This window comes from Rhipicephalus sanguineus, chromosome 4 (assembly GCF_013339695.2).
Source record: "Rhipicephalus sanguineus isolate Rsan-2018 chromosome 4, BIME_Rsan_1.4, whole genome shotgun sequence".
NCBI classification, from domain to species: domain Eukaryota; kingdom Metazoa; phylum Arthropoda; class Arachnida; order Ixodida; family Ixodidae; genus Rhipicephalus; species Rhipicephalus sanguineus.
The window spans coordinates 8,228,630-8,252,315 of NC_051179.1; the positions used below are offsets into that span (position 1 = coordinate 8,228,630).

Here is a 23,686-nt window from a genome sequence, read left to right on the forward strand (position 1 = left end):
AAGCTTGGAGAAATGGAAAGGGAATAATATTAAGAGCCTTTTGCACGGAATGGAATGGGAATGGAATTAGGTCTTTTTCCGAAAATAGAGCACGTTTTCGTCTATGCGCTGTTTTTCAAGCTTCAAACATTATACCCTTCTCACACGGACACTAAAAATTCTTTCAAGCAAGAAGACTTTTTCCGAAAAAGAGTTCCACGCGCTGTCACACGATAGAGAGCGATCTCTTTTTCAGAAGCGGTCTTTTCTGGAAACAGCGTTCGACGAACTCTTTCAGGGCGGTAAAAGAGTAGCCTCGAAACCAGTGGGCGTCAGCATTTATGAAGTGGTGAAAAAAATCGGCAACTCTTTATTTCGGTGTCACTTGGGCTCACCATAAAACTAAATTTCATTTGTCGTAAGCAGCGCAATAAAACCATATAAACTTTATTTTTTGTGTACTCTCGTAAACAGGGCGAACGGTTTGGGGCTATCGCCGCCCGCATAGACGCGTGTATAGTTCACTATAGACGCGAGCATGGACGCGAGTGAGCGCGGAAAGGCGAACGCCGGTGTGCAATCAGTCCAAGAAAAAAAGAAGCCCCGAGAACAGTGGTCTGAGTGGGACACCTGGACATTAATTAGGCTACGGGAGGATAACCTGCACGCGTTTGCCTTGTTTTCCAGAGAGAGATGGTACGCTACAAGACTTGCAATTGTCACTTTTAGGGGCGAAGCACCTTAAGGCGGCACCCGCTCGTCCCTCGTAGTTGTCGTAGTCGTAGTGCGTAACCAGTCGTAACGCTAGTACCAGATCTTGACCTCCAAAGTGGTGCCGGTGGGAGATTTTTCCTGTGCGTTGTTGAACAATAAAAAATTCGCAGCGTGCGCGTTAACTAAAAGCCGAATTCTTCTGTCTCTCATTCCCCATTAGCAGCCATTGGCATGTTCCAGTAGGAAACGTTATTAGAAGTAGAAGTGTAAGTGTTAGCTAAAAGCCGACTTCTTCTGTGTCTCATTCCCATTAGCAGCTATTGTTTACCTCCAAGGTAGTGCCTGGTGAGATTTCTCCTGTGCGTGATTAAGCAATGAAAGTTTTGTTCAAAACGCCGTTGATTGATGAAATAAACCAACGAAAGACGCCAGATGTTTTCTAAAAGCAAAACGAAAGAACGCCAGATGTTTCTAAAGCAAAACGAAAAGACGCCAGCTGCTTAACGAAAGACGCCAGATGTTTTCTAAAGCAATGGTTTTCTAAACAATGAAAATTCACAGCGTACATGTAAAATTAAAGTGAGCTGCAAGTCGTCATAACTCATCGAACCTTTAGTATAAACGCGCCCGATCTCACGTCGGTGATGATGTACTGGGCAGAATTCACGGAAGATTCACGGTTTACCGATGAACCTCCGCAGCTTTGCCCACTCATCATCATTCACTCCGTGGATATGCTGTGATTTTTCCTCCGTACGATCATCCATGGCGACGCAGACAAGAGCGCTAACACTGTTGCCAGAATAATATATAAAAGACACCAGTTGTGCAAACGCTTCTTAATATACTAATGCGTGAACCTTTTTTTTTTTTTCAGCTGGAGTTGTTAAATTCATGTCAACAAACGTACCATACAATAAATTTCGACATATTCTATGTAGATACATAATTTTCTTTTCGCTGGTTCTGTTTTGAAAGCGAGCGCCACTCTTTCGGTAGCGCATTCGAAAGGAACCTCTAAAAAGAGATCGTCGGTGCCTTGTGACTGCGAGGGAACGCCTCCTCATAAAAAGTCTTTCAACATAGTAAGAGACCGCTTAGGTAAAAGACTTTTTGCACGCCCGTGTGACACGGGTATTAGTAAGTCAGAGCCTCGAATTTAACAATAAAGCGGTATTTTCAAAATGGCTTGGCTGATTACAAGCACCGTACATTTATAAGCAACGCGCCTACCACAATTCTGTCCTAATGTAGACTGTGTTGCTCCGAAGTTTGTCTCTATTCTTCGCGTAACCGCGGTTCTGTGCCGTTGGTACCCGTCGTGCGGAATTACGGCGGCGGTATACCCCCCCCCCCCCCCCCCTTACGCCTTGCGATTTTTTTCCCTTGTGGACCCAATAAAGTTGTTTCACTCACTCACTCGGCGGCGCCTCAAGTGCCTGCTGACTCCCCCCCCTTCACTTCATTATTTTTGCTTCTGTCGCCATTGGTGACTCGGACGCATATTCGAAAAAGCGCTTCTCGAAGTGGTGATGCGTATTGACGCTGGCGCAATGCTTGTGTTCACTGCAAGCTTTCGTATACCAGCTTGCCCACCGTCTCACCTCATACTACCCCCCCCCCCCCACCCTTTTGCAATACTGTGCCCCTGTCTAGGCGCTCCAGACGCACGGCAAAACTGCTTAGTCTTCTTGAACACTACTACTGTCAGCATAAAAATACGCCATGTCGTCGTTTTAGCATTCACACATTTAAGCTTAAATAATGTTAATATCACGATTCGTTCAAACTTGCTAACCATGCAAATGCTATAGGTATCGGGAGAACTGCCCCTATGGGAATTAGTAGGCTGGTTGTACTGCAGAAGATATGCCACCAAGCTACTATCACTTGACCTTGGTAACGTGTTTTGCGTACTTTTCCAGTTCTTAAAGGGACCATGACACCCAATTTTCCATAATAATCTGTGTTATGTAGATTAATCCCTGTGCATTCACAAATAAGCTCGCGAAATGTTAGCGCATTTCGTCGAGAACCTAATTTATAATCTAATATTTTTATAAGCACGCGAGCGGCCCGAGAATCAGGCAACACTGGTGCACTCGCCAGCCGTGACGTAACAAGCAGCTAGCTGTGCAAGCGTCTGCATTGCGGCGAACGATATTGTCCCGTCGTCAGCTGCACGTGATATCGAGATATTTTAGCTTTCTTCAGCTTGGTACTGAAATTGAACGATTTGCAGCGGCTGCGACTTTAGTAGAAGACGACGGCTCCGTTCCGTGCTGCACACGACATCACGCGCGCCATCGTAAAATGGCGGTCGCCAGCGCTCGGCGGAGATTACAGCCGGCGACTTCTAGGGCTTGTTTTGCAATGAAATATTCTTTTAGGGCCCACTTTTGAAATCTAGGTAGGCATAATAGAGCCCCTACTTCTAGTTTTCGCTGAAAACCACAAATCTTTGGGCGACCGTGTCATGGCCCCTTTAATGCATCTGATGACATCAGCTTTATGTTAATTCTTAACTGGATAAAACTATCAAGGTGCCTTTCCTACATTGAGGAAAAAATTGCATCATCTCCCGCTAAAGGGAACCATGAGGCGATGCGAAGCCGGAGCACTTGCACGATCGCGTTCCGTTGGCGTTCGTTGGGCATGCTACCGACCTCGCGTCGTGGAACGCGAAGAGGAACGCTACGCGCGTCTTGTCTTCCCTCTAGCCTGGCCGTTAATTCTCACACGGCGAACGGGGAACGCGGTCGACAGGCGTGCGAGAGGGGGGCAGCGTAGGAGAGGAGAGAGAGGGGGAGGGGACGCGCATGCGCTGGCGCTCATCGCGGCGTTGCGCAGGAGACAATTTCGGCATGTCTAGCCCGCGTTTCAGAGGAAGAGTGGAGAGGGGCAGGGGAGAGGTGGAGGGAAAGTAGAGAGGGGAAGGGGATGGAGGAGTGGTAAGGGGAGTGGAGAGGTGTGTGGAGAGGGTATGCGCATGCTCAGTAAGGGTGGTCACGCCGCACGCCACCACCACCGGTTGGAACTCCGCTATAAGATGCTTCGCATCTAAAACAGGAATGGAATTGAGCTGCCCGGCCATTGCTGGAGTGGGAATGGGCAAAGTTTTTTCGTTCCGAGGAATTCAAAGGAAGGGAATTGCGGCAAGTTCTAATTCCCCGGAATGGAATTGGAATGGAATGGAGGCGCCCATTACGCAACACTGGTATATATATAGAACGAAATAAACTCTAACGTAGGCCTTGCGCATTGCACAGGATCAAAGCAGAAGATAGAGCGGTGCAAACTGCTCACCTTTTTGCCGTCCAACTCATGAGGGCCGCTGGCTAGGACTTTATCTACGCTCGCTGGGTCTGAGAAAGTGACGAACCCGAAGCCCCTGCAAGTGGAGAAAGCATAAGAAACACCGCACAGCTTACGATCAGGCGAGTAGACGCAAAACACTTCCGTTATGAATGCCATTCAGGTAACTCAACTAAGTGGATAAGTACCGCAAAGTAAAAAAAAAAAATTGATATTCTTGATTGAAGGCAAAGATATAATTAAATACATCATTTTTAATTGTGACGTCTTATTCACGAACAAGTGTGTCCACCGTGTTACGAAAATACTCATAAACCGCGTGCACCACAATAACGAATACAGTTAAAACTTAATCTAACCGCCACGATTTTACAAACTTCCTGATCTAGCGAAGAATTTTCCATTTTCCGGCAAATACCCATAGGATTCAGCGTTGCCATCAACCCGAATTAACGAATTAATTTGACCACCAAACCCGATTTAACGGAGCTTTTCCTGTAGTAACTTAGTAAAGAAACGATGATTTCCTTCTAATTATGACGGTTTTTTTTCTTCGAGCGTGGGCTCTAACGCTGTAGCGTTAAAACATATACGAGCCATAGTTAAAGCCCTGCTGCAAAGCAATGCTGCAAAGCATTGCTTTGACGAGGCTGCACGCCGCGCAAACGCACGGAACAACGGACTGGGCAGCCGGTAGGGTTCGCACGTACCGGATGGTGCTAGAGGCGGCGGTGGTTGCTTTGGTTAATCTATGGTTTATGCGAAGGACGGCACTGATCTTTCTCTCTCGGCCTGCTCACACAGTCATTGCATTCGTTCTACGCGTCACCGCATATCGGTAGGCGGTCATAACCCCACGTGCCCATCTAGCTGGCGAGCATCGCCCGGACATGGCGTCCCTTATGTCTGGGCCGCCCACGCGGACTTTTCAGACGCGCCGGCATGGGACAGAAACAATGCCGTGGTAGCTTTTCGGTGGCGCTACGTTGCAATTTTAGATTTCGAAAGACCAAAAAAGTCCTCTCTCGATTTTACGAAATTCCCGATTTAGCGAAATAATTTGAGCATCCCCATCACTTCGTTAAATCGAGTGTAAACTGTAGTTATTGGTTGCAGCCGACGATGTTGGACAAAAAGAAACCCGTTTCGCGGTAAGCTAACTCCGGAAGCCTAGGATCGACACCTACCTCTACTAAACTAATAGCTGGTAAGGACTAAAATTGAACATGGTAACGGCATTTTTGACCATCATCAAGTTAACTCCAATATTACACTTTCCACCTCTTGCCTCTCGTCGTAAATTTTGCCGTCTGCGCCTTTATAATAAATTTTTCTAACAGACAAAGCATTCATCAGACAAGCCTATCGGACATCACGCCATTATCATCGCAAATCTGTAATCCCTAACCTACTAGTGCAAGCACCTTTCAGAAGTACCTCTTTTCTACATACAGAAAAGACTAGAACGACGTTCCCGAGCACATCGTCCTGCTGACAAACGTCATCCAGTTTAAGACAGCCTCAAAGAGCTGTCGCTTATAGCGTTAACTATGCACCGCTGCTTTGATTTTTGCTTTTGTTTTTTTGCCACGCCTCATGAAATATTATTCTGGGATCCTTGAGGTATGAATAAACGAATAAATAAATATCATGGTCAGCAATTCAAGCAGAAAAGCCTATGTTTTCTTCTGCTTAGAGCTGCTCATTCTTTTTCGATTTCAATTTCAAGTGACTCACAACTTCCATGTTCCGTTGCCTCGTGAATCCGGAAGCAAATGCATTTTTTTTTCAAACACTCCACTGGAAGCATTCCTTCGCGATGTCTATATATATCGACGTCTTGGGCCAGTTTGAGGCGTCTTGCTGCATCGCGAGGCGGCCATGTTAGGCACAGCAGCTCATTACTGGGAGGCGGTGCGTGTATCTGCACCATCCGCTGGGGCGTCTGTGTCAAATGAGCCTGCGTCCAATTAATCAACCACATATCGTCTTCCGCCCACCGAAGACCTTAATTTAGCTTTTTCTCTTTTTCCACGATGACGGTCAAAGAGAAACGGAGAAGCGAGCAAAAAAAAATAATTACAGGAAAGAAACAACAGCGCGTGACCGGCGGGGGATAATGATTCGTCAGAGTTCATTAGTTGCATCCGTCTTTTCTCGATCCGAGTTCCAGCCCGAAGATATGACCCCGCCGAAGGTATTGATATACTTCGGGCGTTCTCTGCTCAGCAATACCACCTTTTATAACGCCTCATTATTATCTTCATATCTATTTGCTGGCAGTTTCTTAGGTTCACGGTGATGCTACTGAGGACTCGTGATTCGGAGCACTTTTTGGAGTTACAAATTTTTCATTTTGGAGCACTTTGAAGCAGCAAAAATTGCCATCTTGAAGCCGTTTTGAGGAGGTTTTTTACATCTGGGAACACTCCGGAGCAGCTATTTGACATGCTGGAGTACACTAGAGAAGCAAGATACATTTACGTTCAAGAGCCTGAATAATTATTATGGGGCTCTTATGAAGAGCTAGAAATATTTCGATTCACTCCAAACCTCACGGGGAGAATCATCTCAGGTACACTCCATAGTTCACTTGATAATACAAAAATACAGGCGTCATGCGGTTGAGTCTTGTGCAATAATCTCTTCAGCAATTGTTTTCGAAACTCAAATAAACAGAATACTGGGTCAATAAAATCAACACTCTAAATACATCTATGTGGTTATCAACAGACGTTGTAGACAGATGCCGCGACGTACAACAGTGCCTCAATGCTAAATAGTTACCGCGTCCCTAATGCATTCCACTGAGACGAATACAAGGCGATAGCCAGGTTCTTTTCATTCGACTGTATTGCAGGGTGCGACATGACGTCCCTTAGCTAGCCTCAAGAAGCCAACTTCTTCCGGCACTCCCATCCCCCTTTCCGAGGCCTCTTTGTGCTGTAGCAAGAGCGGTCTCGCAATGCTTCCAGACTATTGTTTGTGCATGAACCGGGTTGTCTGGAAGATGAGATCCGCTTCAAAGTGAAGCTTATTCCGCGAAAGTGTCCGAAAGTGCGTTTATTTGGGGAGCACATGACTTAACAAACTTCGTTCACTTTTCACGGCGAAGCTGCATATGGCTAGGACATTGCACGCCGAGAAACCCCTAGTGCCCTCTAGGGAGCAGTGCAAAAAGGGGAAAAAATCACGCCATATTCACGAAGTGAACGATGATTGAGGAGTTGGCTCGGAGATAATCGGGTAAACCGTAAATGCTCCGTACAATTCCTCTACTGTCATATAAAGACGTAACACGCTGTTATAGTAGCGATTGTGGTCAGGTTGTTGTCGAACCATAAGCAGTCGCAGACCTTGCAGCTGTGGCCGAAGCGCGCGTCGGATCCATTAACTTCAGGTAGCGACCGCATTCGGCACTTGGCCGCTGTATCCCGCGCCCGTACCTCTTCGAGGTTCTCTTGCCGCCGCTTCCGCGCTGCTTCGGCTTCGCGGGCTTGTATATCGGGGTCCGCACGACGCTGACGTCTTTCTGCGGCCTCGCGAGCTCTCACCGCAGGGTCTTCGCGGCGAGCCCGCGCTGCGGCTGCCTTGCGAGCCCTCCGCTCCGCCGCCTTGTCTTCTTCGTTCATGTTATTAGTATCGAAGCGCACTAACTGACGACTGTCGAAAGAGAGGGGAAGCGCGCAGTTGTGGCCCTCTGGCGGTCTCCTACCAAACTAGAGCACGCGCCGGCGCGGAGCGAGCGCCGCATGCTACAGTTGGCTATGCTATATGTGGTTTTGCCTGCGTTATTATCACCATCAAGGCGCTCGAAGAACAAGAGGAAGAAGACTTCTCCTTCGCGCGAGCTGCGCCTGTAGCGGTCGCCTCTACAAGGTCCCTTATGCATTCGCTTAAGACGACTCAAAGGTGAAAACCATCTTCTTTTTCTCCTCACTAGATGTATTTTTCCTCCCCCGCCCCCTCTCAAAGCTTTCGGCACCTAACGCGGTTTTGCACCGCACTAGGATCGGAGGCATAGCAAGCGTTCTGCACCTCGCCTGGTGCAAGCGCGAAGCAACCGTGTCATGTGATGACATCATCATGTGATTTCGCCGTGTATAACGTGAAAAGTTTTAGCGATCGTTGATGTCATGATGACGCATCACTCCTGTTGACGACGCTGACGTTCAATTTACGTGTTTGATGAGGCATCTAAGGCTTTCACATCAATATTTCGTATTGAACGCTAACAGCCTGGCCTTCTATAAAACAAACTGGCCTCCACCGTTTTGCCACTGTCCCGTACACTAAACATCTTCGCTGGTCATCCACCTCACAAAGTGGAATGGCTCATTTTTTTTCTTTTTATTGCGATAGCAAATATACGGACACCCTCGATGGGTTCTTGCCGTCGCCGTCAAATTCCGTATGAATTCCAAATTGATAAAATAACCCCGCGCATCGTATGTTCCACCCGCGAGTAAAAGATCACGAGCTATGGCGGCGAACGCGGCTGAAGCGGGATGAAACGAGCCGGCCGTCTCCGTCGCACAGAGGGCGCATATGCGATAACATCACCACACGTGGAAGGCCTGCCGTCGATTGCTCACCAAACAGAGAGGAAACGTCCCAACCGTTTTTCGTAAGGAGCACATAGGGACGCCAGGGGAGGAGAAGTGGAGGTGCGTCGCTCGAAGGTCTCTGGCACGCGCGCTATCTCGAGGCATCAGCAGATGGCTCGTCAACTTGGTGTGTTCTGAACGCTTATTTCGCGTTTAAAGAACTGATAGCACGAAAAGCGCTTCGGTCCCTGGAGCGGCCATATTTAATTAAACCACCGTTTTGTTGAGTTACGCGAGATCGGATTTAAAAGAGTCAGCTGCTGGCCTACTTTGTATAACAATACAATTTGTTGGTATCGAATTCATTGCTGCACCCTTAAGCGAAACTGTGAATTTTTTTAACCGTCAGCGATTGACTCTGGAAAGCGAGGGGAGGACGTGTAACATGGCGTAGCCGCTTCACATTGAGCATTGCGGCGTCAGGGCCGTCAGCGACGGGCCCACTACAGACAGCTAAGCGTACTAGAACTGAATTACGGCTGCTCCGACCAGAAAGCATGCTTTTATTAATGAAATATTTTTTCAAGTCAACCAAAATTTTAATTGGGACGTACCCTATCACTCACGAGCTCGAAAGGGCAGGGGCTTCTAAGGGGTATTTACCGCAAGATCAATTACGAACCCGGATGTGCTCGTGGAAGGAATTACGAAAAAGCTCTTCTTGATGAAGATCCGTGCATTTTTGATTCCGCGATATTTAGAAACAGAAGTGACAGATGTTTTCGCGTCACGCGTATAGTTATTAGTGCACACTGCTTTAATTAAGTGCCGTGAGACGCTTGAAACGAGCTATCAGCAGCGTTTCTGCAACAGACAACACACACCGATGAATCGCCGCCACACTTTCTCGCCACCGATTGGCCAAGACGTCAAGAGCCTCTGCAGAGAGTGCATTTTGCCGTCGAGCCGGTATGCACAAGAGAAGCTGCGTCGACAACGGGCATGGCGTCATGGCTTATTCGGGACGCACGCGCGAGCTATACAATCAAAAGAGAAATTGCCCATGACGGCTTCCATAATGCTTTGGTAAAATCCTGCCATCATTCAATTGATTTAAGTTTCCGTTCGCAAATCGCTCGGTTGAAGGCGGCTGGGTATCCTAACAAGCTTCTGGTTTCAGTCGCGGAAAAGCTGCGCAGTAGGTCAGGTGATGGACCCCAGAGCGTCGAGCCAGCAGCACATGATCGCAGAAAAATAGCAGTTCTTCCGTATATTCGTGGCGTATCACACAAACTGAAGAAAATAGGAAGAAAAGTGGGTGTCGACGTAGTCCTTCCGGCTCCTAAAAAACTTTCACAGCTGTGTGTTAGGACTAATCCTGTTGCCAAGGCGCGTAGTCCATGTAGTATTAACCATAACAGGAAGTACGTTGGTTGTTCAAAAGGGGTAGTGTACCAGATACCCCTGTTTTGTGGTCTGTCCAACATAGGGCAGACAGGTAGATGCCTGAACATCCGACTGCAGGAACACAGCGACAAAGTGAGGAGAGGGAGAGAGGGCTTTCTTGGTGTGCATTGCGCACAATGCGGCTGTGTTCCGTTCTTTGAAAAGACCGCTATACTAGCAAGGCATCCCAATGAGAATACAAGACTCATCATAGAAGCTGCAGCAATCGCTGAAGGTGGCTCTGTTGGTAAGCCTTCGATAGCTTTAACTGATAAGGAGCTTGCTTTCTTGCACCCACGCATGCGCTAGTGTTCTGTTTTAGAGTGCTTGATCATGTTGGCTTCGTGTTTCGGAGGGGGTGTCATTTATCATATGCGGTTTTTATCGCATGTCGTTTCTAATAAATTGCTTGTTCTTCACAATAAATTTTCAGTTGGAAGTCAGCGCTCGTCTTCGCTGCTCTCTGTCTCGTGTCTTACTTTGCGCTGTGATCACAACTTAAAATGGAATACCAACTAGCCCGTACCCAGACCTTCATTCAGTATACAGCGGAATAATTCTTGGTCTGTGGTTGTGACTTCAGCGGCATCAAGATCAAGCTGCACATGTTTTTACACGCTGGCGGTGCGATTGCCGGTGGTAGACGACCCCAAACCCGAGACTCGCGCAATTTGGCGCAAATTCCGTCAATATTATCAGAATGGCCCAGTAAATGCTATTTCGCGCACTTTGGCGCAGTTGGCGCAGGAGTGGAATCACTGGGTTCATTACACTGGCCATTCATATAAGATAATACACATCAGGGGTGGAGCTTTGCTTTCCGTTGTACTTAATTAAAATAAGAGAGTGGCACTAGAAGCGCCCGGGTTGTACGCGTCTCTGTTCCTGTATACGGAGACGACGGCCGGTATCCACCTGCAAATACAGCTTTGTCCCAGTTTTGAAGCGATGAAATCGAAAAACCCCGATTCCTCTCGTGGCACGAACGTTCAGCTTTTTGAGGGGTTCGTCCATGCGCTGCCGCCCAAACACAGCCGCATGTACTTTGCCGTTCCGTCAGCCATTCCTGTCACAGGCGTACTCGAAGAAATCGAGCCATTCCTTGGCGGTTCTCGCGGATGAAAACTGGCAGAAATCTGTCCGGACAAACTGTGTTGGTGTCCCGTTGGGTAGCCGGAGGTCAGCTTGACGCTCTAATATGAATCTGGCTATTATCTGTTGCAACTGCACTATATATCGCGGCAGTGCACTTGGAATGTCTTGACAGGTCGCTTCCATTGCCGTGATTTGCTGCGGTGGGATCTCGAAACCCACAAAAACGCGATACGGCTGCTTCATGCTAAAGAAACGTTCGAGGCCAGGGTACGGCTCCAGGGAGTCGCGGAAGTGAGAGTTGAATCGGATCACTTGAACAGCGCGTGACTTTCAGCGGCTTGACCTCAGCCTCACGGTACCACTAGGTTCTGTATTCGGCTGCGCCGAATTTGTAAGAAAACCCCAAATGACGACGATTCGATCCATCCCGTCTTCTTCTTTGGCTAGGCTAGGTGTGAGCGAAGCCGTGCATGAGACTCGTTGCAGGAATAGCAAATGGGCTTTTCTGCGCTTCAGCCTTTGTATGTAGTAATAAAAGGCCAAGCCGATGTGTCCTTTCTCTAAAGCCTCTTTGGGCACGTCGCTCAAGGTTTGAGAAGAGGAGGGGACTAGATTGTGGGGCCCATTTTTGTGGGTTACACGCGTATGAAGTCACCGAAAGAGTAGTGTTTGCGGCGTAGTGAACAAGAGTGCCTCAACAGCATCGCCCCCGGCATGACCTAGTGGTGGCTCTGCTTGGCGACGTAACTAGAACGTAACTGCGTCTACGGCGCCTCTTCAATGCTAGCGCGGCCAGCGTTCCTTCGATGGCATCGAGGCGCCCTAACTGCGTCGTCACCGGATCGCTCCCTGTCGGCACTCGTTAATGTCATGACGCCAGTGCTGCGCATTATCGAAGATACATGTATCTCATATACTATCTTAGATACTCTTTGGGTATCTTGTATCTGTATCGCGATACGTCTCGCAAGACTCGTATCAGTATCTGTATTTGCGATACATTGAAGAATGTATCGTGTATCTTAAGATACAAGATACTGCGATCGCAACACCACCGTGCGAAACAATAAACGATGACGTAACTCCGCTTCTCGTGCTGATACTACTGCCATTAAAACACCAAAATAAAACTAAAGGCAGTAAAATTATTTTATTGTTCCGCCAGAATTTTACCGCGAGGGCAGGGAATGAGTTCTGAGCGTCCGTATAATATATGGAGCAGAGTCACGTGGTGGCACTCGCGTCGTCTCGACAGACAAACGCGCGAGCATCTGCGCCCAGCCAACCTTTTGTTTTCTCGATGTTCTTTTTTTCTTCTTTTTAGTAGTGTCAGTGCCATCGCAGTTGACTTCTAGCCATTGTCCTGTGCCGCGTACTCCAGTCCATGAGGCGTCTTTCGCACTAATTGTGATGCCACTGTAGTGTCGTTATCGAAGTTTCTCTTGTATTGTGTTGTGTCACGAGGTCGGAAGAATGCAACAATGGGGTTGCTTTGCGTCCCGTTGCTTTCACACATCGGCGATTTGAAGGACCTCGTGGCTGCAAGCTTGACTTACATGCAATGAGATTGCCTTACTTATATGTAAATAAGATTCCCAAAGCTAGAGCACCACCGGTACCTCTTCTGGATCTAACAGAACAGTCATTCACCTAACAGAAGCTATATTGGCGTACGTGTTTGTTTTTTTTATTCAATGAGTTGTTAAAGTTATGTTTGTAGTTAGCACATGTTCTTTCTCAGCTGTTCGTGTTTTTCATCCCATACCATACGTATGTCTCTGAATTGTTTTGTTTGTTTTTTTTCGGTCCGCATTTCTGCATATGTCTTTAACGAGCTACCAAGGTAAGCTCTCCAATTTTTCCTTACTTTTAACTGTCTGCGTCGTTTCTGCTACTGTTTACATATTTATATTCCACTTCAGTTTATTGCTACGTCAAGGCGATGTTGAAAACACATATAGCAGATAAGCAGAATATGAAAATCATTTCAGTTTTATTCCCTCTACGTAAACACGATGCGTCGCAATAAATGTCGCTACCAGCGTTCTTGCTGATGTACACCTGCCCGGTGATCCGGTCCTGCGAAAACCGTAGTAAGTTTACGGGCAATGTAGAATTCCACAGGGGTATTTGCACCATCGTGCGGAGGCTTATAAAGTTCTTGTAAAATGATCGACAGGTAGGCTAGTTGGTAATTCATATTCTTTCATCGAACTAGGAGCGCGGGAACAGATAACGGAGCGCTCGTGTTTCCTTCGTTCTTTCTAGTCCATTGTCAGTTCCCGCGCTCCCAATTCGCTGAACGACAATAAATTTCTTGTGATTAGACGGAAACCGGCTAACTGGTCGGCAAGCAGAGCAGCGATTCCCACCAATTACAAAAGCGACAAGCAAAAACCGCTGTCAGCGAAGTGTATAGAGAGCTTCCATGTTAAGCAGCTAAAGCAACGCCAGTTCGTTGTTCTTGAATGAAACTAATATATCTTGAGCAAGAAATACAAAGCTTTTGAGATACTGACATACTTTTCACTCAAATGGAAAAAACTCGGAGTTAATAAATTTCCAATCGAACATTTTTGTGCATAGGCGTTTTGTGCTACATTATATAAATATTTATACAAATTTGTGAATGTATCGAAGTATCTTAAGATACAATTCCAATGTATCGTATCGGATACAATCAGCGTTGTGGTATCTTGCATCTGTATCTCCAATACTTCTTGCTTGAGTATCTTGTATCGTATCGCGCTACAGTTTCAAGGTATCTTTGCCCAGCCCTGCATGACGCAGTACTTCACCGGTCCCAGACGGCGGCACCGCCCCGTCCGGCCAACCTAGAGCACCGTGCGAGAGACATAAGCAAAACAGAAATATAAGGCGCGTTTGTGGAACCTCGCGCATGTGCGTCGATAGCGCAGTCGGTTTTGCGCCGGGCACCTGTCGTCGCGGACCGAGATTGTGTGGGTTCGACTCCCGGCGACGGAACGTTTTAACACGAAAATTTCTATGCCGGGATCCACCAAGTACTTCCGTTACGGATATGACGTTGATGAAATGCGACGCCAACGGGTAAGAAAGAAAAAAAAACAAGAAAAAGGTAAGCACTATAACAATAAGCACTACTTCCGTGAATACACGTTTCATTTTCATTATACCTATTTCTATGACGGAGGGATCAGCCATGTTTTATTCTAGTTTTTTCTTTGTCATTTCTTAGTTTGCATTTTACCAACGTCATATCCGTGACCAAGACACGTTAGTGAAGTCTTGGTGAGCCCAAGAATTAAAACACTTTCGTGTTAAAATGCCCGTCCCGGCGACGCGCATTGATTAACAAATAACGTAACAAAATGCACACTTACTTGAGGTCTCGAGCCTCTAAACATGATGACAGAGCATTAGCACGCATTGGAAGAAACAAAGCAGCTTGCAAACTAATTGCTGACCTCCAGAAAACGCTTCGCGATGCTGACGTCCGTCACGACAGCACCTAAGTGGTGGCAGTCGATAGGAAAACCGGCGCGCTTTCATGCGAGCTCTTCGGTCCACCGTTAAAAGGACCATTACGTTCGCCGTGCCGGGTTGACGGGTGTGTCGCGCCTTAGATACAAGGAGTGGGCCGCGGCACCTTAGATATAAGCGAAGACGCGCACGAGCGTGCGCTGCAGTCTATCATGTTTCACCGGCACGCCGCGATGCATTTCTCCAGCGTTGTCACAGCATGTTGATGGGATCGAGCCCCGGTAGAAAAAAAGCATTGTTGCCTTTCGATTCAAAGCTAATAAAACGGGGTTTCGCTTCATCATGTTTCATCGCTTTTAAAATCATGTCACCGCAAGCAGCTTTCCGGTTTCAAGGTCGAGGCTAAACAGACTCTTAAATCGCAACGAGTGTCACAGGCATTTACAGCAGTTGCAAATCAATGGCAAAGAGTTGTCAGGTGTTGAATTAGCCGATGCGTTTAATAATTTTTTTACAGATATCGCACGCGCACAAGCCAAGCCTCCTCAGGCAAGTAAATATATTGGCACTAATAGCGAGAATACAATATACCTTGAACCAGTCATGGTGTACGAAGTTGTGTCGATTATAAAAAGATTAAAAAATAGCACTAGTTGCGACATTGATGGTTTTCAGGTGTCCCCAATTAAACATGCAGTTGAAATTATTGCTCCAATACTCGCTCATATCTTTAATGTGTGTCTGCAATCCGCAATCTTTCCTGAAAAAATGCAGTCGGCAAAAGTTACCGTTCTGTACAAAAAGGGAGATCGAAATGATTTGGGAAATTATAGGCCAGTATCCATTCTGCCAATCTTTTCAAAGATATTCGAAAAAGTATTGCACTCCAGAATAGCAACCTTCATTGAGAAACATAACCTGCTAACACCACACCAATTTGGTTTCCGTAAGAATAAATCAGCTGAATTAGCACTAGCAGAGCAGAAAGAATATATATTGACAGGGTTTGAAAACAGAGCAATAGTCATTGGTATTTTTGTAGACTTTTCGAAAGCTTTTGATTTGGTTGACCATAACACTCTAGTGGAAAAACTAAGCTATTATGGAATCCGAGGACACGCATTATCTCTGATCAAGTCCTATTTATCCAAGAGAACCCAAATTGTGAAAATCGACACCTTTACTTCTAAGGCAAGATCTGTCCAATGTGGAGTACCACAAGGAAGTATTTTGGGGCCTCTACTTTTTAATATTTATTTGAACGATATCATCAATATTAACCCTGAGGCAAAGTTTATTGTTTACGCGGATGACACGAGTATTTTCTTCACTGGTTATGATATTCATGATCTAATAGAACAATGTAACAATACAATGAAAAATCTAGAGGAGTGGTCTGCATTAAACTTAATGAAAATAAATATAAACAAGACAAAAGCAGTCATATTCAGGCCAAAGAACAAGCGGTTGCCCCCACATCAAGACATTATGTTACATTCCCGAAGTATTGAAATTACCGAGAACTTCAAATGTCTGGGTGTTATCTTCTCAGCCAACATGTCATGGGATAATCATGTTAATTACGTCCTAAATAAAGCTAGCAAAATCACTGGGTAGTAGGCCGTTTACGCTACATTCTTCCCACATGTATTAAACTCTTACTATATAATTCACTTTTTCAATCTCATTTAAACTACTGTCAAATAGTATGGGGTACCACAACGCACACCAATCTAGAATGTATTTTCCTGTTACAAAAAAAATATCTCCGCCACGCGTACAACGCTTCTTACACAGCATCGACAATAACTTTCTTTAACAATTCGGGCGTGATCCCTGCACATAATTTGTACAAATATCGTTTGAGTCGCATATACAAACAAGATAATTATCGGAACATAAACAACCTAGGTAATCTTGCCCAACTTCAAAGAAAAGCTCCAAGTTACAGTACCAGACACTTAGAGGAATGGTTAGTGCCAACACCACGTTCAAATTACGGAAAACAAATGCTTCAATATACAATACCTACACTATTAAACAGCTATAAATCAATACAGTTGATCTTTTTACGGCCTCCTTCAAAGAACTTAAAAGGATGTATGAGGTTTCTACATAGATTCACGTTGCAACGTTTAGACATCTTTGATTTCGTTGCCTATTAAGATGAAAGTGTGAGTTGAAATATGTTAAAGCACTACTATGCCCCTGTATATATGCGCGTGTGTGTGACTTTGTGTTTGTATAATTATGTAAGAGTGTATGTACATATGTGTGTTTATGTGTGATATTGCCTTACTGCCAAATACAAAGGGTTGTAGGCTAGTCAAGCTGTCCGGGGACAGCTTTTTTTCTACAATCCCCCCATCTGTATTTCACAAAGATGGCAAATAAACTTATTATTATTATTAAACTTATTATTATTAAGTGGAGCATCTAAAAAAGGCGGGTTATTAGAGCTTCCTCTTGCTTTCAGTTGCCGAATCACTGCTTGTTAAGCTTCGGAAAAATTACAAAGATTTATTCATTTCTCACGAACAGGCCAGTCAGAAGAAATATCAAACGCTTCCTTACGTACATAAGGCCAGGGTGTCGGAACGGAACGAAAACCGAAAACGAAAAACGAAAAAAACGATATTTTTGACCGAAACGAAAACGTAACCGAAACTTTATCTATTATTTCGTTCCGGAGTAAAACCGAAATTTTTTCAATCGTTTTTCGGTTCACAAGAAAACTTCGAAATCCGGAACAACTGAGCTCATGCAACGTGAGCGGTTATGCGTATCCCAGGGTACAGTATTAGCGCGTACCTCAGACAGGAATTCCAAAGCAAAGATATGTTGAAATTGTGTGAAAAACGAAAGCAGTGGCAACCAGAGATGTTTATATTAACGCGAGTTGACTTTCGCGCGCCTGTCACGCAGGCCAAAGTGGAGAGGGCATTGTCGGCGCTGAAGTTTGTTACAGCGAAAGCTGTTATGAAATCGCAACAGTTGACTTTGGCACCATAGTTGTCCGCCGCCGCCGGTGTTCGTGACCGCTATCGCGGGATATAAGAAAAAATTAAAGGAGAAACAAATTCCTAGGAATGGGTGGGGTTTTAACCCGCGCCCTCTGTGTGGCAGTCCGATCTTCCACCAGTGTGCCACGCTGGTGCTTGTAGCTCCTTCACAAAGACACTCTATACAGGCGTCACGTGGGGCAAGGAATCGCGTTAGCATATGTAATATAGCTTGGCAGAAGAGGAAAATAACATCCAGTCATCAGACAATGCTAGTAGCGCAAAGAGTGTGTGCTTTAATGCAGGGCTTGAAGTCAGGGGGAGCTCGGGGGAGGGGGGGGGGGGCTCCTTCCATTTTTTAAGGAGGGGTTGTATGCATGTGTGTATGTATGTATATAGGCTGCCGCCCTCTGAGGGCCCCCCCCCCCTCCAATGAAGGAAGACCTTAAGCCCTGATTTAATGCTTCCCACCAGTGTTGCGGAGTCGTCCCACCAGAATTGGAATCCCTCCGGAATCGTCCCACATTTTCCCGATCCCGGAATGGAATGGGGACAACGCTTGGAGGAATGGAATGAGAATGGAATTAAGCGTCTTTTGCACAGAATGGAATGGGAGTAGAATTACGCCTTTTTCCGAAAATAGAGCACGTTTTCTTCTACGTCCTGTTTTTCAAAATTCATACATTAGTAATTCAGAGCCTCGAAATTAACAATAAAGCAATATTTTTAAAATGGATTGGCTAATTACAAGCACGGTGCATTTTTAAGCAACACGCCTACTACTAACAGAGGCATAAATTAGTGTACAAACAAATGCACTATCCCAGCAGACACAGAAGGGAGAAAACAAATTATTTCTGCGCGTTGGTTCCCATTGATACCCCCACACGAAAGTGGTGAATACACTATGCACAGCCTGATATTTATCTCACGAGCAGTTTAGTACCTGACACACGTAAATAACCTTTGCGACGAGGAAGACATTGCATACCTGCGCACAGGTGAACACAGAAAGTTCTCACTCTATCTATCCTTGCGACGCGCGCTTGACAAGCATGAGTGCTGACGAGCAGTGTGGCCCAGCGTTCCGTATTCGATGCAAAGACACAAGGTGCCCGAGCGGTGCACTGTTCCAATTAATGCCAGCAGATCTAGAGGGTTTTCTTCCCCATTAACCAAATCTTAGTTTTCTCCATATTCCCGACCGCTCCAGACGCGTGGCAAAACTGCTTAGCCTCCATGAATACTACGTTTGTGAGCAAAAACAAAAACGCTATGTCGTCATTTTAGCATTAGCACATTTAAGCTTAATAATAAAACACCACCATTCGTTCAAACACGCTAACCATCTGTTCAAACACGCTCACCAGCTGAGGTGGTGTCCCACTGCGGCATGTTGTTGTTCTTCCTCCTTACACAAATACTATAGGTAGCGGTAGAACTGCCCCTATGGGAATTAGTAGGGCAGTTGTACTGCACGAGATATGTCACCAAGCTACTATCCCTCGACCTTGGTAACGCGTTTTGCGTACTTTTACAGTTCTTAATGCATCTGATGACATCAGCTTTATGGGGCGTTCATTCTTAACTCAATAAAACTATCAAGATACCTTTTCTACGTTGAAGAATTGCAGGAATGGAATTGAGCTGCCCGGTCATTCCCACTGTCCGAATGGGCTAAGTTTTTTGTTCCGAGGAATTCAAAGGAATGGAATCGCGGGATGTTCTAATTCCCCGGAATGGAATTGGAATCGAAAGGAGGCGCCCATTCCGCAACACTGCTTCCCACCCACTGCGAAGTGCCCAGCCATAATACTTCATCATCATCAGCCACAGCACAAAGTGCTCATACTGCCATGTGTAGCGGGTACCACGATTCTCCGAAGAATGACGAAAAATGGCATAGTGGGAACTTCGCTACTTCAGAAAAATTGTGATGATTTATGGCGTAGTGGCCTTGCATGTGTACTTGTATTAGTTGCCCCAAGAGACTCTACAATGGGCTCTACAAACTCCGCTCTTCCATCTTTCGCTATGACTGTGCCGCGTATTCCGCGCAGGCCTGGCTATCTTTCTATCAGAACAGCGGTCTCGCACATCAGAGAGTACACTCAATGACGTGCTGCTTCTGAGATCGTGCTCACTCTCTTGACACAAAGCATTGAGCCCACTAAAAAAATGCGTGTTTGTCTTTTGAGAAAATAAATACTACGACTTTGAAATTAACACTGGTTTGTGCTAGTTGGTAGGAATTCGTGGTACAGTTACTTTCACTACTCTGAAGAACATGTTTTACCCGTGTTCCAATTTCTTAAGAGGAGGGCAAGTAACTACATCACAAATCCAATGTTTTTTATGATTACCTTTACTTCAAATTTTTGCATAAAAAACCGTTACGAACCGTTACGGAACGTTTTTTTTTTTTTTCGATCCGGAACAGAAACGGAACGGAACTTTTTGCGGTAGAACGAAACTAAAACCGAAACGAAAAACATTTCGTTCCGACACCCTGCATAAGGCTAACCACATTCTTAAAAAGATTTCTGGCAAACATGGGCTTGATGTTGCCCTGTCAGCAACTTGTCAACTTCCCAAGTTGTGCAGAATGGTGGCAGAGCGAACCACAGGCTCGGCATCCCGCGAAATGAAGCATGCAAATTTGTGTTTCCCTTGCACGACACGTGTCATATAAAAGATTCCTTTTAACGATCTCTGGGGGCTGCTGGAGGGCGAAACTTGAGATCCGTAGCTTCGGGGGTTGCATAGATTATCTCAGACTGAAATTATCGGCAGGAAAAATGGTCAGCTAGAAATGCGAAGCTCCAAGGATGGTGAGCTGCGCTAGTTCACCGTCAGTCTCTCAAAATGAACTTTCCGCGTGGTGCTCACGCACTCGGTGCGTCTGTTGTCTTCAGGCGTGGATCTTTCTCGCGCCATTGTCGAAGGTTGCTCTGTGTTTTTATTGTTTTGTCGTTCGTTTCCCGTGCACACGTGTGTCTGATCTATGTAAGCTCGGCGATGCCACGTTAACTTATCAGTTGTCAGTACCGCTTCGTGTTGTCTCTTTCTGTGTCCCGTGCGTTTTTTGAGGTTACTTTTCCTAACCACCAATCACCAGCTGGCCCGCACCCAGACTCTTCGAAGTGCAATGGAGTTTTCGAAATACGACAGCAGCGCAAGGACTCCCGCAGGCTAGCGTGCAGAAGCAGCCAAATTGGGCCCGCGGCCCCCAACTGGAAGCGTCTCCCCTCCCCGCGTGAAAGGCGAGTCGATCACGCTTTCCGGGGGATCAACATACCCTCAACCGAGAAGAAGAAAACGGCTTTCGCCTTCGAGTCGTCTGAGGCGAATGCATAAAGGCCAGTGTGATTTTTTTTTTCTTTTTTACTCGTGTGACGCCGCAGAGCAGATTAGAACGGAGTGCACGCGCAGCTAGCGCGCTCACTTCTATTTTTGGGCCATATGTTTTCAATGTTTTGGGGGCGCACGCAACCTTGAAACATAGACATTTAAAACTTTCGCCTAAAAACGCCTTAAAAGTCTAAACATTCTACTAATTTAGGGGAAGAAAGTGACGCAAGGTGCACTTTCACCCGCAGCAGCCCAGCACAGCATCTTCGTGAGAATGTGCGACAATTTCATCACGATCCGGTACGTTCGCGCGAAACCTATGAATTTCTCGTTAAGGACTTTGACGGAGTTAATTGAAGCGCGAGGCAAATGGAAAATCGATCGGAACAGCCCGTGTTTTTATCGAATGCACATCCGGTAACTCTAGAAAGGCGGTCTGAACTGGCGAACCAGTGCTGACCCCACTTTTTTTTCTTTTTTTTGCTTCCTCACACACTTGAGCCGAGTCAGCGCAAGAAGAAACAGCGAGACATATCGTTACACAAAAGAAGCCGTTATAAGTTACTGCTCTCAGGTTAGAACATTAGAAACGTTGCTTTGTCTTATAAGAAACTAGATCGCGCTGTAGAAGGAGTAGGAAGCGGACTACGGGACACACGAGGTATAAAATATTGCTCCTGCACAGCTTGCTGAGCCAAGCACTTTTTTTCTTTGCGTCTTTCCTGCATCGCTGTAGGCCTGACTTGCCTTCTCCTCTTCTTCTCCAACGCTTACCTCGACAATTGTACGCTCGCTTCAATTACACTGAACTGACGTTTTCCCGAATGGACGACAAGGCGGCTTCCGTGTTGTAGACATGCGCCGAGACGAATGAACGAGCGTGATGGCCGAAAGACAGCGTTCTTCACAACGGCAATACTCATTCACAGTCATGCCATTTGCACTTCGCAATGCGCCCGAAACATTCGCGCTAACACATTGGTCTGAAATGGAAAAACACGCGTGTGTTAACTCTTCTGTGTTATTTTAATGGCACTAGGCAATTCATTAACAGGGTGGCTAACACTTACGTTGCAAGCGGGGCATTCTTCGCACTCGATTATTTCTCTATGCGAATTACATTTGCTCATATTATAAGGGAAAAACTAATTTCCATCTAGCACGAGCAAAATGAATACGTCAATTTAAGCATGAACCGTGTCGCGTTATGACATTGGGTTCACGTAACATCGTATAACACATTAAGCATGTCGGCGAGTCTGGACTTGGTGTTGTGTTTATTTAGGTGCGATGCACTTAGAGACCTAAGGCAAAAGCGGCATGGTCACGCATGTCCATGTGAAACAGCCGCCGAGCTGCGCCGCTAAGCCGAGAGAGGGCGCCACCATCCCATCATCGGCTTCGAGGTAGTGCATATAAACAGGGCTTCGAGGTAGTGGATATAAACAGGGAGGTGCACAGGTGGGGCGGTTTCCAAAGAGACAGAATTCACTTCGATAAGAGGCTTGGTCATGAGGTGGGCTGGCGACTGGCAGGACGCGCAGTAGCTTTTTTGGGGGGCACGCGGACCCTTCGGTGCCCACGGTAGCTTGTAATGAGGAAAACAACCAGGGGGACTCTTTGACAGGCAGTATAGCGAAAAACCAGAGAAAAGGTAAAAGAAGGGAGAAGACGCGTGTTGCAATTAGTTACATAAACATGCAGGGTGGCAGAAAAAAGGCAAAATGGTTAGAGATTGAGGAGCAGTTAAGCAAGGAACAGATAGGTGTCTATGCGGTTACAGAAACACACCTTAGAGACTGGGAAGAGCCACCACATATTGACAATTATATTTGGGAAGGATGTAACAGGATCACCTCAGAAAGGAGAGGTGGGGGTGTTGGAATGCTAATTCATAGCAGAACAAAATTGGATAGAGTGAAACAAACGTGTTCAGAGCACATGTGGGTTTCGGGCACAGTAGGTGGAAAGAAAACGTGACTAGGTGTAGCTTACTTGTGGACTGGCAATAACTGCAGAGAAAAGAATCTGGAGATAGTGAAATGCATAAGCACCGATATTAAAGAATTTGGCCATGATGCCGAAATAATCCTTCTAGGGGACATGAACGCTCACATTCATGACCTCGACGGATATTCAGACACCAATGGCAAGTTATTGCTAGATCTCTGCGAGCAACGTAGTCTTGAGATAGTTAACGTGGGGCCTAAGTGTGAGGGGCAGATCACGTGGGAAGTCGGAAACCGGCAATCGAGCATTGATTATTGTCTCATGACAGAAGGAATATATGACAAACTTAGAGAGATGAGAATAGACGAGGAAGGCATTAACAGCTTGGGTAGTGATCATAAACGCATAATATTACAAATGGGATATAAAACTGAAAATAAGAACATAGAATCAAAGTTTGGCAGCTTGTATCTAAATGACAAACAAATAACAAATATAGCCGCAAGAGTCGAAGAAAAAGTAGACGAACTACCAGGCAAAGACTGGAAGTATAGTGAGCTGCTACATGTAATCACGAAAGAAATGGAAAAAGAGAAGAAAACTATTTGTTGGAAAGGAAAGAGAAAGCCAAAAAGTTGGTGGAACAAAGAAATCCGGGAGGCGATCGAGAAGCGACGTGAGGCATCACGGGAGCACAGACAAGCAAAAAGGGAGAAGCGGCAACAGGACGAAGTCAACCAAATATGGGAAATATATTTAGAGCAAAAATCCATTGTGCAGAAATTAGTCGAGGCAAAAATTAAAGGTGAAAGTGAACGCTGGATG

The 23,686-nt window shown here is 46.0% G+C and overlaps 1 protein-coding gene across 5 annotated transcripts in view; it reads right to left on the reverse strand.

Annotated features, from left to right (window-relative positions):
* LOC119389336 (RNA-binding protein Musashi homolog Rbp6) overlaps window positions 1-23,686 on the reverse strand; it is a 705,926-nt gene that overhangs the window by 544,955 nt on the left and 137,285 nt on the right. For all 5 annotated transcript variants that reach the window (XM_049414392.1, XM_037656543.2, XM_049414391.1 and 2 more), the window contains exon 4: window positions 4,000-4,084. In XM_049414392.1, coding sequence (XP_049270349.1) covers window positions 4,000-4,084 — 85 coding nt within the window. The remainder of the gene's footprint in view (window positions 1-3,999; window positions 4,085-23,686) is intronic.